Source organism: Melozone crissalis, unplaced genomic scaffold, assembly GCF_028551555.1.
Source record: "Melozone crissalis strain CALT ecotype California unplaced genomic scaffold, PUWL_Pcris_2 ptg000034l_1, whole genome shotgun sequence".
Lineage (NCBI taxonomy): Eukaryota > Metazoa > Chordata > Aves > Passeriformes > Passerellidae > Melozone > Melozone crissalis.
In genome coordinates, this window is record NW_026535812.1 from 22,663,402 (window position 1) to 22,677,750 (window position 14,349).

The following is a 14,349-nucleotide window of genomic DNA, read 5'->3' on the forward strand; positions in this document are numbered from 1 at the left end:
GTGAAATCCTCATTCACAGAGCGTGACACTGTCCCACACCAGTGAAATCCTCATTCACAGAGCCTGCTGACACAGCCCCACAGCAGTGAAATCCTGATTCCAGGGAGAGGCAGGTGAGATCTGAGGGCTGTAATGCTGACTGAAGCACAGCACCCTTTGATCTGACAGCACCAAAGCGCTGCCAATCCACCGAGGCAAGGAGGGGAGAAAAGAACAGCCCTGCTGGCACTTGCCCATTGATTATCTTTTTCTATTCCTTGCTTTCATTGATTAAAAATAGTAATTGTCGTTCAGGCTGATTTCCTCAGCCTCATAAATAAAAAAAAAGCCTCATAAATAAAAAAAATTCAAATAACAGGAGCCACAAGCCCTGCAGAACAGAGTCACACAGCAAACCACAGGAACAGAGGGTCCTCTGTACATCTTTAGAGATGCTGCTTCTTTCACCCCAGCAAATTAATATTCTTTTTTGTTCAACACATATCCCTGGCCTCTGGAGAAACATTTCTCCTCCTGACAAAACATGTTAACACACACCCACACCTATTCACAGGCTGCATGTAAAAATAAGAGTGATGGTTTGACTCTGCTATTGTGCTGTGCTGATGGGTGTGTGTGGCTGCATTGAGACTCCCACAGCAGAGATGTAGTATGGAGAGATTTAAATGGATATTAGGAAGAAATTCTTGACTCTGAGGGTGGGCAGGCCCTGGCACAGGTTGCCCAGGGAAGCTGTGGCTGCCCCTGGATCCCTGGAAGTGTCCGAGGCCAGTTTGGATGGGGATTGGAACAATTTGGGGTAGTGGAAGGTGGGGGATGGGGTGGGACTGGATGAGCTTTAAGGTCCTTTGCAACCCAAACCATTCTGGGATTCTGTGTTCTCTATGGGCAGCTGGAAAGATTACTTGGTCCATCATGGGCTGCACCAAACTCTGAACCCAATGAAGTCAGCGAAGAGCTTTTATAATTATTTATTCATAATAATTTTAGCAATATTTGTCTTTCTTGATGTATCTGTAACAGACATTAGTAAATGTTAGCTACAAAACCCACTACAGGACTCGTTTCACCCTGTGCCACCAATTAGCAAACACTGAGTTTGTGCAGTCAAGTATGTGTTAAAAAGGCGAAAAGAAAAGCAAATTTTCACGTTCTCCTGGCTGCACACACAGCAGGAGGCAGGAGGCACCTCAGAGCCCAGAAACCTGACCCTGGCTTCTGATCCCCACCTGTGCCCAGGAGCCTCCTGCCCTGCCACAGACAGGCCCTGAAAGCAGCTCCAGCACACCCCACACACTCTGGGCTCCCAGCTCCCTGTACGTTTGCATCCAAAAACCTGTTTTTCAGCAAGAATATTCAAATAAGATGAAAATATTTCAGGAGACGAAAAACATCTTAAATCCAAGTGACAGAATATACATGTTGGCTTTTAAAAGTGCCGTTTTCTCCCTCAGTTTCTGGGCAGGAGCCAATCTGGCTGCGATGGGAGATAACAGCAACCTGTCATGGTGAGGGTTTGGGAGGCTCTGAAGGTGGGAGGGGACAGGTGTGAAACCCACGAGCCCCCGTTTGGTGTGTGGCTGTGCCAGCTGCCAGGGGCTGCTCTGGAGCAGCCAGGGCAGGTTTGTCACCAGGCTGGATCCCTGAGAGGAGGTGCCAGACTGAAGGAGAAGAGCCCCAGGGACAGGACAGGGCTGTGCTGGTGGCTGCCAGGCACCAGCAGCGCCTCTGTGAGCACAGAGAGACTTGGCATCTCCTGGATATGGCTCCAGCTGTCACCAAGGGGCTGTGGCTGGAGGGATGGGCACCTGCACAGGCAGAAATATGGCCTGGCATTCATTTTTCAAAGATTTACTCTCAGAATTTGGTAGGAACCCAGCCCTGATGTGGATTCCAGACAGGCTGGGTGTGATGGCAGGTGATGCCAAGAGAGGGAGGGGGTATCTGGGCAGGGGGGCAGTGGTGGGAGACAGCAGGTGGGAAACACAAGGATCACAGAATGGTTTGGGTTCATCCTAAAGATGATTTTATTCCACCCCTTGCCATGGCAGGGACAGCTTCCACTGTCCCAGCTTGCTCCAGCCTGGCTTTGGACACTTCCATGGATCCAGGGGCAGCCACAGCTGCTCTGGGCACCCTGTGCCATGGCCTCCTCACCCTCACAGGGAACAATTCCTTCCTAATATCCAGTCTAACCCTGCTTTCTGACAATTCAAAGCCCTTCTGCCTTGTCTATCACAATATGCCCTTGTAAAAACTCCCTCTCCAGCTCTCTTGTAGCCCCCTGATCTGATAACAGTTAAGAAATACACATTTCTCAACCCATTATTTTTTATAATAAAGGTGATATTTTTACAAAGAGCTGGCTCTGAAGCCATAGTTAGACATGTGCATAGACACCATGGGGTTAGAACATGCAATCTCTTCCAACCTGTGTTTCACATCACCTTAAATCCAACCTTAGCAGTGACAAGAAATGTAACTTCAGACATACAGGGCTTATATTTACATTGGAAAACACAGATTATAGGGTTGTAGAGACGTTTTCTTTGTTACTTTCTCAATATAGAAGAGCCTTAGTGTGCTAAAATCTCCATAAAAAACAGCATCTCAACAGCTTCTCCACATAAAGCAGACATCAAAGGTAACAGCTGGCACCAGAGATGAATCAGGGTCTAATGGCTGTGCCCTGTTTCCACTTCTAGGAGTTCAAACAGGAATAAATTCCACTGAAGACAATGAATCTATAACAGTCCAAACCCACAGCCTGATACCACAATAAACATGTTCTTTCTGAGTTTCAGCTTTTCAGATACCAGCTGGTTAAACTCCAGCGAAGTCAAACTCATTGCATTAACATAATCAAGGCATTACAAACAAAGCAAACAAAAAACTTGGACAGGGTTGCAGTGAATATTTGGTCTGGCACGTGTGTTTATAAATTAATTCAATGCTGAACAAAATTTGTAGGACCAAAAAGCTGAAGGAAAAAAAGGAGCATTGAAAGAGATGGGATTTTATCATGGCATGAAGTACTGGGTAGCATCAAAGGATGAAGGAATTAAATAGTTTACTCTCACACACTGGTCATCACTGAACAAGTCAACTCATTCTGGAGATTTTTGGGTCTGAGCAGAGTATGAGTGGAGTTCTCTGCCTTAGAGTATGAGCAGAAGTTTCCAGTCAGAGCAGGAAGAATGGCAAAAGCAGATTTCCTCTCCCGTATTTTAAGGCTCATACTGGCAGAGGAGGGATGGACCACCAGCAACAAGTCAGGATCCCAAACACCCTGTGCTGAGGTGGCAGGAGGGCAGATTTACTGCAAAACTTGGACAGTAGCTCACTAATATTCCATGATCACACGAGGAAGTATCTCATCCCAGGTTTTAGAGTCCTCAGATGTAGGCTGAATATCTTTTAAGATGATAGATCCACTTCCTTATGTATGGGAGATTTCCAAGCCATCCAGGCTGCAAAATCTGCTTCCCCTCAAATGATTTTGGCACTTTTGTTCCCACAAACACAGGGCTGCCAAAAAAGAAGAGCAGGACGTGGAAAGAAAGAACCTAACAGCAATCTGGGCTGGGCTCCTCTGAAAAGCCTGTCTAGGGGGACTCGTTTCTTATTTCTGCAGCTGAGATAATCACCTTCCATAAACAGCTCAGTGCCAGAATGGGGTCCCTTTTCTTTCTCAGCATGCAGGAGAGATCCTTACATTCTCTGAAGTATCCATGGAATAAACAGCAGTGCTAATCCAAGCCTGTTTGAGATGCTGGATGCTCTGCTGAGCTGCACTGGGTCAGAGGAGAGGGGCATTTGTGGTTTGCTCCTCATCAGATGAGTGATGGAAGCTGAATGTGCAGCCTGGTGCTGCACAAGGGGCAAACCCTCCGTCCCCAGCAAGCAGCTACAGCCCAGATCCTGATCCTGGGCACTCCTGATTTATATGGAATGCTTCTCCCTGTCCTCATCAATTAGTAACTGTCTTGTTCTCCAATGCATGAGAGCTTATTGTACCCATTTGTTTTGGTGTCTTGTCTAAACAGCTGGAACAGGGCTCAATATCCTCCCTCGGTATCTTGTACATCCATTATTATGATAGCAGAGCTCTCTCAAATTCCTGCCTCCCATCTCAGGATTTATTTTTGTTTCTCCTTGATAGTTTCTGAGACATTGCAAACAAAGCTGGTCACTGTATGAAGTACTCTGAATAACTTCTTGAGAATATTTACATTTACAAAATGAAAACTTGTTCTCTGGTATTGTTCACAGCTTGGACAAAGCTAAACTGAGCTTGCTGATTATGTGAGGCAAGAAAAAACCTAATTATTTTGTGTCCACAGAAAGTTTTACATATTACACAAGTAAATTCATTTAATTGCCATTAACATCTACTTTTTGCCTTTATCACACAGTTCTTTTTCTCTTTTTCCCCCCAAATTCCCTTTAGTCTCCTTTTCATATAAAAATCCCTCTCCACCACAAATGAGACTATTCAGAGGGAGTAATACAGCTCAAACAACACATCTTTCACTTCTGGGTCTTCCCTGGTCAGATCTGAGCAAGATTAACTTCTCTTTTAATCCAAAGAAAACCACAATTGCTTCTAGTTAATTATGAATCACTCTGCTTTTACATGATTTTTTTCCCCTCTCACTATGGCGTTCCCTTGTCCACTCCTTCACCAACTAAGACTGAGACTTCATCACATTTTTAATTGCACTTAATTACAAAACAGTGAAAGTCTCTGTATGTGATAAACTCAAAAAACCTAAAAGAATAAGTTTTAAAATTAAAAAAAAAAAAATCCATTATTCCCACAGCTTGAGCACTGGTACTTCCTGTGTCCTGGTGGCATCAGGGAATGTATTGCTGTGATAATTCCAGCAATGACTGATGACATCTCTGGCTGAAGTTCAGCACAACCAAGGGACTTTGTGCAGGAATTGAGGCAATGCCCAAACTGCGAGTGAACTTATTCTGCAGATGTGGTCTGACTGTACTTAACTGTTCTTCCCATCTTACCTCAAATCAGGCTTAAAAACTTAAACAAAAGGTGCCCTTTTCTTCTTCCCAGATGAAAGAACATTTTAATCCTTTCTGTAGAATTCAAAAATTTGACTTTTGTACTGATTTAAACACAATGCAAGAACCATGTATTTCATATTATTGTTTTTAACAACAAGCAGAATTAACTCAGGTGTGCCTTGTTTCAGGCTTTAGAGTCCAACCTAAGAAACACAGAGTTTATTTTTGCAATTCTCTCCACATAAACAGGCAATGTGTCATGGCTGAGCTCCATGGTGCTCTCATGGACACGAGCACACACAGGGTGACTGTTTAGAGATTGTGTAAATCACAATCTCTAAACTCACCAAGTCCCAGGGCAGTGCTGGCATGTGCCACAAAGAAAAAGCACTCAGAATTAAAAAAAATGCCATTTGAAATGAAACCCCCTAAGCTCTTCAATGTCTCCTGCAAAAGAATTTTTGCCAACATGAGACACCATCAAAAAACGAAACAAAATAAAGAGTAATTTTAGCAATACCTTTATCCTCACAGGTTGCTGGAACCAGAGTCGGTAATATATTTAGTGAAAACTCAGATTGGAGAGTCTAGAAGATTTTGCAGTTAGAGAAAAGCCAGAGTTGGAGGATGAGAGGGTTCCTTACCGAGGCAGGTGCGGCCGTCGGCGTGGAGCTGCAGTGTTGAAAGGGGGGTTCTTTCAACAAAAAAACCCCCAAAACTAAACAAAATAAAGAGTAATTTTGGCAATACCTGAACTCTCACAGGCTGCTTGAACCAGAGTGGGTAATATATTTAATGAAAACTCAGATTGGAGAGTCTAGAAGATTTTGCAGTTAAGAGAAAAGCCAGATGTAGGGAGGATGAAAGGGTTTCTTACCGAGGCAGGTGCGGCCATCAGCATGGAGCTGCAGTGTTGAAAGGGGGGTTCTTTCAACAAAAAAACCAAATAAAGAGTAATTTTGGCAATACCTGAACCAGAATAGATAATGATATTTAGTGAAAACTCAGATTGGAGAGCCAGGAAGCTTTGCAGTTAGACAAAACCCAGATGTTGGGAGGATGAGAGGGTTCCCTACCAAGGCAGGTGCGGCCGTCGGCGTGGAGCTGCAGTGTTGAAAGGGGGGTTCTTTCAACAAAGAAACAAAAACCAAAACAAAATAAAGAGTAATTTTGGCAATATCTGAACCCTCACAGGCTGCTTGAACCAGAGTGGGTAACGATATTTAGTGAAAGCTCAGACTGGAGAGCCAGAAGGCTTTGCAGTTAGATGAGAGGGTTCCTTACCGAGGCAGGTGCGGCCGTCGGCGTGGAGCCGGAACCCCGGCTGGCACTGGCACTGGAAGGAGCCCTGGGTGTTGGCACAGCGCTGCTGGCAGCCCCCGTTCAGCACCTCACACTCATCCACGTCTGCAGAAAGAAGGGAGGGACACGGTGAGAGAGGATTGCAAGAGAGCCTGGTTCTCCTGCAGGGCTCATCCAGAATGCAGGGAGCCCGGGCTGGGTTGTTGTTTACTTCGTTTTGGCAGCAAAGAAAAGGGGAATTTGAAAAGTGGAATTTTATGGTGTTTTTCCAAGCTCCTGCAGGCACTGCCTCTGTAGTCTCTGCTTCTGAAGTCCTGGTTAATTAGAGTGATTTGTGACATGGCTGAGGAAAATATAAGGGAAGAATTAGGGTTAGATAATACATCTGAGCCAGTAGGAACTGCTGGTCAAACCTTTGGCTTTTATGAAAACTTGCTCTATGAACATTTCCTTCTGCATCAGGCTTTAAATCCTATTGTTCTTGGGGGTACAAGCAGGTAAAACTGACATGAATGGAAAACAGACACATTCTCCATCACCATTACATTTTCAACCATGGATAGCACAGAGAGCTTAAAGAGAAAACTTTAGAAGAGTGAGGAACTTGCGCTGCATTTTCTGTGCCCCTTGCCATACAAACATAGAATCACACAATGGTTGGGGCTGGATGGGACCCTAAAGCTCCTCTCATTCCAACCTCCTGGCCCTGTTCAGGGACACCTCCCACTATCCCAGGTTGCTCCAAGCTTCATCCAGCCTGGCCTTGGACACTTCCAGGGAAGGGGAAAACATCGTGCCTTGTTCTTCCTTGTGCTCACCTAAACTGTCCACAGCATCTTCTCAGACAACCTCCCAGAAAAATGATGTGAGCTCCTGCTGATACCTTTTCCAAAGCTAAGCAGGCATCATTCCATATTTCAGGGGATTTTAGAGGATTACATTCGGTCAAATGAAGAGGCAAGCAAGCATTAAACCAGCTTGAGAACGCTGCTGCAAAGTTCCAGCTGAAAATGATGGACAATGATGGACAAAGATCAAGAACAGTTTAAGTAAACAGGTGAAGGTCTAAGACAGAATCATAAAAAAACTGAATTTCCAGAAGTACCACATAAGCAGTTTCTGCACCTCTTCAGCAACGCTGGCCTACTGTAAATAGCATTTGATTGACATGTTGACACCGTTACCTTAAAAATCAACACGGGGTCGTTGGAAATAAGGGTCAATTAGTCCATTCCCTGAAAAAAATCCACCTGGCAGATATTTGCCTAGATTTTGTCTCTCCTTTCCTTAGCAGTCCCCAGGGACAGCAGCTCCACCTCCCACCATCTCCCCCAGGGGCGATTCTTGTCCCAGATTATCCAAATGCCAAAGATATTTTCTTCCCCAAGTCAAGCCTCCCTCCTGCAACAGACATCTCTGAAAACCCCCCCTTTCAACACTGCAGCCTCCTGCTGATTTAATTGCTCTTCAGATCATGTTCTGAAATTATCTAATGGGAGGCAAGTCCACAACTGCTCCTGTGGGGGAAGTGAAGGAATTTTCTCCTCCATATTGCTCTTGAGGAACAAGGGGTCTGGCTTTCATATCTTTGCTCTGGTTGTATCTGTTTTGCATTTAACTTTCATGGTTTACATATTTTTTTAATGCTTTTATGTTTATTCCATTTTAGAAAATCTAATCGTAATTAACTGAAAGAGGAAGCTTTAAAGAAGACTTGGAAATGCACAACATCCCACTCCTGAGGAAATACGTTTATGAAGTTCAATTTTAATACTTCACATGTGAATTCCCCTCACCTAAAATGAAGTCCTGGTGTTGACTGGTGTTTAAATTCAGACCATTTGCTAACATGCACCACTTTTTGATCCTTCTGCTGTATTTGTTGTTTTATTAGACTGTATACTACATACATGTCCTGCTGCCTGGAGACATCTGGAATATGCTTTTTTGAAACAGAAATTTTGCCTTTTAAAATGTAAACAGTAAACAGAAAATGTTTTTCACCTTGTTTAATTCCATGCCACTAAGAACCAGACTGCTGAAAAATGCCAGGACGAAATCAGACCCAGGACACCCTTTGTACGGAGTGTCAGAGAAATAAAATAAGCAAAAAGACTCAGAAAAATAGAACAAGGAAGCAGCTGAACCACATAGTACACCACATTCCAGTATTTATACCTCAATAAACTCAAACACTGGGAGATTCAGTATTTTAATTTTATAGGCTACGATCAGCTGGAGAATTTCTCTCATATACCAAACACAGTTTTAAGTTCGGATATTGGCACTTACGAAGGAGAGAAAATAGTCCAGCTAATAAAAACGAGCTGAGAGTTAGTGATATTTGTTAGTCTCCATTTGGAGATTTAGAGGAGCGGCTTGGTTTATGGGGCAGCTCTGCACCCAGCAGCAGCTCTTCCCTGAGCAGCACTTCCCTCGTGCTGGCACATCCCAGAGCAGTGATATTGCTGAAAGGCAGCACAATTCAATGCAAAATAAAAGATCCTAAACCACTTGTGCCCACGAGCTACACCCAGCCCCAGCCTGAGCCTCCCTGCAGCAAGAGGAGGCGAGAGGCAGGAGCTGAAAATGCAGCTCCACGACGCCACATCAACAGCAAATCTGATGACAGATGATCCCTTCCAGCCCCAGACTTCCTCTGCAAGATCAATATTTTAAGGATTATATGCTGAAAGATCCCTTCACATCCAGCAGATAAAATCAAGAGAAATGCAAGGCGCAGTCGCCTTTCCACGTCTCCTCCATCTCAAGGCCAGGAAACAGCTTCGCCCCCAGTTACAGCAGAAAAATTCCCTAATTATTTTGTCTGGGGAGCAGTCTGCAAAGCAGACACTGATCTAAATGCCTGAACTGCATTTGGAAATTTTAAATGTCTAAACTATTTGGACTTTCACATTTTAATTGCTGTACTAGTAAAGGACACATGTAGCAGCAAAACAACAGCTTCTGCTTTTGTAGGTACACAAGTGGACATATTTTTTCTACTTGGCTACAGAAAGATGAAATTATTCTAGAATAGCAGATGTATAAAAAAATATTTGAAAGCATTCTTGAAATATGAAGCCCTTCCATTTAAATTCTAGACCATCACAGGATTATGGAAGATTGTATCTGCATCTGTGATTAAATTTGGATTAGTTTCCAGTGCAGATCAAACTGAAACACCTTCCTGCTCGAATTTCTATAGTTACAACCCATGATGCTTATCTGAATAACCTGAATTTCAAGCCACTTATGGCTTGCTTATCACAAGCCAGGCTGTGATGAAAGCAGCTGCATCCCCACAAGACAGAGGGAGAGCAATTCCTGGAGACAAGAAGGAAAATGAGAGCTGTGTGCTGTCCCCAGGCTGTCTTGCCAAGGAGATTACACTGCTGGGTGAACACAGCAAAGGGGGTGTGTGGATGTTCCCCTTCTCACCTTCAGAACATTGCAGAGATGCTTTACAGGGGGATTCCACACTGAAGGTACCTTCCTGTGTCTTTGTTTGTTCACCTTTCATCAGGAATTACCTAATAGTCAAACAAACCAAAGCCTGTGTGTTCCCAAGATATTTTAAAATATTTTAACCACATCTTTTTTAGCTCCTCATGCTCCTGAGGGCTGTGCACTTGGACTGACCCTTCCTGCATCCCAACACCTCAAGTTCCAAACACAACAGAAGAGGATGTGATGTACAAATGCCCAACCCACTGCCAGCTCCTTTCCCTTTCCAAGGGCAGATCCCTCAGGCTTGTTATCCTGTTTTTCTTTCTTTTTGGAGTTCCAGGTTGTGAAATCCTCCACACCCCTGACTGAGGGCCTTGCTAATCACCAAGATGGTTGGTCCCTAATTGACTTGATTAATCACATTAAAAGTCCATTTGCCCCGTCCAAAACCAGTTTCAGCGCAGAGCTGTGTGACTGCTTGTTTGGAATTCAGGATTGTCACATTAGCAGCTATTTTTCATATCACTATAAAAATGCTCAGGAACAGCTATGATCAATCAGCTCCTCAAAAATACACAGAGAGCAGTAATAAACATGGATAATTAGTGAACCTGCAATCATGGTTTTTATAAAGGAAGAAAGAAAGCAAGATCCTGCCAGAAATCAATTCTCTACTAACAGAAAGCTTTGCTTTTTAAGACCACTAAGAAATGCAAACAAGATACAGAACTGAACTCCAAAAAGAAAGAAAAACAGGATAACAAGCCTCCATTTTGAGAATCCTGGATGGAGGAGAGATGATGTGCCAGAGGTATGCCAGGGATGGTGTTCTCACTGAGGAGGACACTGCCAAAAGCTTTATGTGACACAAGGTGACAGCAAGGTTTGCCTCTCAAGGAGCTTCCCCCAGCCAGGGGCATTTCTGGAGGGTGACAAATGAACAGGCTTTCCCTCCTTTGACTATTGAAATTTACAGATTGAGAACTGTTCAGAGTCAGTGTTTTCTGAGAGATAAGCAGACAAAAATCTTCCTAGTGCCCAGTCACCGATGGAGAAAGAAACCAGAACTGGGCAGGACCAACCTCACCATTTAGAGCAGATACTGGGAACAATTTGGTCCTGGAAGGGGTCATAAAGCATTGGAACAGGCTGCTGGGGCAGTGATGGAAATGCCACCATCCCTGGACATGGCTTAATGGTGAACACAGTGGTGGTGCTGGGCTGACTGCTGGACTTGGTCTGGAAGGAATTTTCCAACCTCAGGGGTTGTATGATTTCAGGATTTATTCAATAATTAATTAGTTTTCGGCAAAATCTCTTCACTTTATCAACCAGAGAACAACACAGAGAGGCAGAGATCAAACAGCTGTGAGCATCACCTACCCCACAAACACCAGAATATGGTGGTTTTCCATATGGATGGAAAGATTTCTGTCCAGCTGGGGGCTGATGTGAGAACCCATTCCTTGCTGGTACCTGCACACAGGGACCCAAACACAGCATCTGTGGATCTGGCCCAAATGACTTTCACTACACCCTTTTTATTAAATTCCTAAGAAATACTACATGAAACAGGAATGAATGACACACAAGCATTTCCTCTTTCCAGCCACCACAATCCCCCAGCCTGCTGCAGAAAGGATGAGACCAGCAGAAGCAGGGAAACGCAAACCCCTACTTGGATTTACTCAGAGAATGGTTTATGCTGATGGTTTTAAAGTCAGATTATAATTAAAAATAATTACAATGATTATTTATTTTAAAAATCCAGACCAGAAAGAAGAAACATGGTCTAGTTTTTGCAGCATTATCTTAAAATTCACTAAAATCAGGGTTTGACCCCTCTGTACCCAGGGAGCTCCATGGGTCACTGGTACTCACAAAATATTCACTAAAATCACTAAAATCAGGGTTTTAAAAATCACTTAAAATTAACTAAAATTCACTAAAATCGGGATTTGACCCCTTTTTACCCAGGGAGCTCTGTGGGTCACTGGTCCCCACAAAATATTCACTAAAATCACTAAAATCAGGGTTTTGAAAATCACTTAAAATTCACTAAAATCAGGGTTTGACCCCTCTTTACCAGGGAGCTCTGTGGGTCACTGGTCCCCACAAAATATTGTGAGGCTCAGTCAGGAATGATGGTGACAGAAAAAGAGGAAAGATTGGGTCTTAAGTAAAGTACCAGAACAAGAAACCTTAAGAGTCTCCATTTAAAATTATCACAAGTGGATAAACTGTTCAACTCCAACACAGATTTGGAAATAAGCTCCAACAATCTGGCTCACCCCTCCCTTGCCCCCAGACTCTTCAGCTGCAGATCATTTCGTACATCTGATAGGAAAACTCTGATTGTTTGCTATTTAATGTGATATTTTAAATCAACAAAGATGCATGACAGTGCTTTGCCTTCTGTTATTTGTAACTACACTGTTACTACTCTCTTTTCTATATTCCAAAGGGTGTTTAAACCTCACAAAAGTTACGGAGTGAAAATATCATATGGTCTTTCCCCGCTAATTACATGGAGGATTTTACACATTATTTAGTGTGTTTTTCAGTTAAATAATTTATGTACTCATGGGAAGGAAGGGAAAAGGCTTGGTTCCCAGACATTCTTAAGCTGATCACAAAAGTCAGAAATTCTTCTATAAAGTAAAACTTAAAATAAATAAGCCTCTGTTATTGTTGTAAATATATATACATATATAAATTTATATATAAAAATTTATATAAATATATATAAATTTACCTACATATATATATATATATATATATATATAGGTAAATTTATAACAGATTCAACTCACAGCTTCCTTTAAATCACAGAACTGCTCAAGTTTCAAGCTCAGAAATGTCCAAAATTTGAGAACCATTGTGAATTCCCTCACAAAGCATGGCATGATTTGCTCTTGCAGCAGAAGTTTTGAAAAGGATCTCTCCCCTTTTACTAACACAGAAATTATTTTCAGGGTCTGAAACTCCTGTTGCTAGAAAAATATTTGGCCATCTTTTCTACAATGAAAGTAGTTTTACATTGGTATTGACTCTAGGAAGGAAAATACAAGTTTGAAGTCTGGTCCAAAACAAAGCCTAAAATTAAAACAAAAAAGAAAAAACAAAACCAGTTCATATTAATAAAAAACTTATTTCTTTTTCATTGAACCAAACTGAGCAGCAAAGATTGAGAAAAGCAGTTTTGGGTGGCTGGGAAGTTTTAAACTGCAAAACTCCTGGTTTGGGGCTTTTTTTTAATGTTCCACAAAACACCACAAATACTCCACAAGCTCCTTTGAGTGGTTTCCTAGAACCTGGCGTTGAAACACCTCCACCAAACAGCTTCCAGCACAGATAAATGTGCTCCTGCAGAGCCAGCTGGGTCATTTGGAACTGTTAGTGCTTTTATTTTTGCTCCTCAGCTATTTGCTCTGCCCTTTGCTGGCCCTGCCATGGATGAGATGAGCATCCCTTGTCTGAGCCAGCTGGGTCAGCCCCGACTGCTGCAGGTTCCTCACTGCCAGGTGTCCCATCCAAGGCTGCTCCGACAGGATTGACTCATGGCAGGGCTCCAGCAAGCCAAAAGGAGCTGGTTAAAAGGCAAGGTTAAGGATTCCTCACCCAGTTTAGCCCCTGCAAACTGGTTTCACAATGGAGGAGCACCCTCGTTGGAGCAGCCAGTTTTCTACCACATTTCTTCACCCAGGATAAAGGACAAAGCAACTTCTACCAGCACCCATTTTGCAGGCAAAGAAAGGTGATCTGATTATTTACCTGCTCCTGAAAATGGGGAAGGTCAATAATGGCATTAGACCACCACAGCTTCTTTGTCTGACAGTCTCCCCCTGGAGATTTGGTCCATCATGGAGAGACATTTTCTACCCTGTAGCTGGTACCCTGTCCTACACCTCATGTGCTTTCCCAGGTGGCTTTAAGGACTTCCAGCTGTGCCTAGGCCAGGTTTCACTTCTCTCCTTCTGGTTTATATCTCTCTACATACAGGAAACACCAAAAGATGGAAATCACAGTGCTGTGAAACGCTGAACAGCAGAGTCATCAATGGGACCTTGTGCTAGGTAATAAATATTTATGTCCAGATCTGAAAGGAGATGCATCTCCTGATGCCTGTTTTCAAGGGAAAAGGACAGAGGCATCTCCAAGGTGCCTCCATGGCATTCTTGACAGATCCATGGAGCAGGAGCTGCCCCACAACCGGCTTTTAGGGAGAAGACCTCTGTGAGCACTGCAAGGGACAATCCACACCATCAAGTCTAAGAGAATTGAATTTCATTTCCTGGTCTGTCACTGGCCTTACTGGGGAGTAAAGAGACGAATAAATTGTCATTTATTCATGAGAAATCATGCAGCCCTGTTAGTGGGGGCCACAGGTGACTGGAAAGAACAACATTGACCTGACACAGATCCTGAAAATGTGATTTCATTGACTTTGAACTTGGTATGGCAAAGCCTCCATTCTTTTCCTTCCTTCCTTTCCTTCCTTCCTCATTTCCTTTCCTTTCCTTTCTCCCTTTCCTTTCCTTTCCTTTCCTTTCCTTTCCTTTCCTTTCC

At 43.3% G+C, this 14,349-nt stretch overlaps 1 protein-coding gene across 1 annotated transcript in view; it reads right to left on the reverse strand.

The window, feature by feature from the left end:
• Positions 1–14,349, reverse strand: part of LOC128940680 (multiple epidermal growth factor-like domains protein 6) — a 191,027-nt gene that overhangs the window by 63,311 nt on the left and 113,367 nt on the right. The window contains exon 6 of the mRNA XM_054282277.1: positions 6,313–6,435. Coding sequence (XP_054138252.1) covers positions 6,313–6,435 — 123 coding nt within the window. The remainder of the gene's footprint in view (positions 1–6,312; positions 6,436–14,349) is intronic.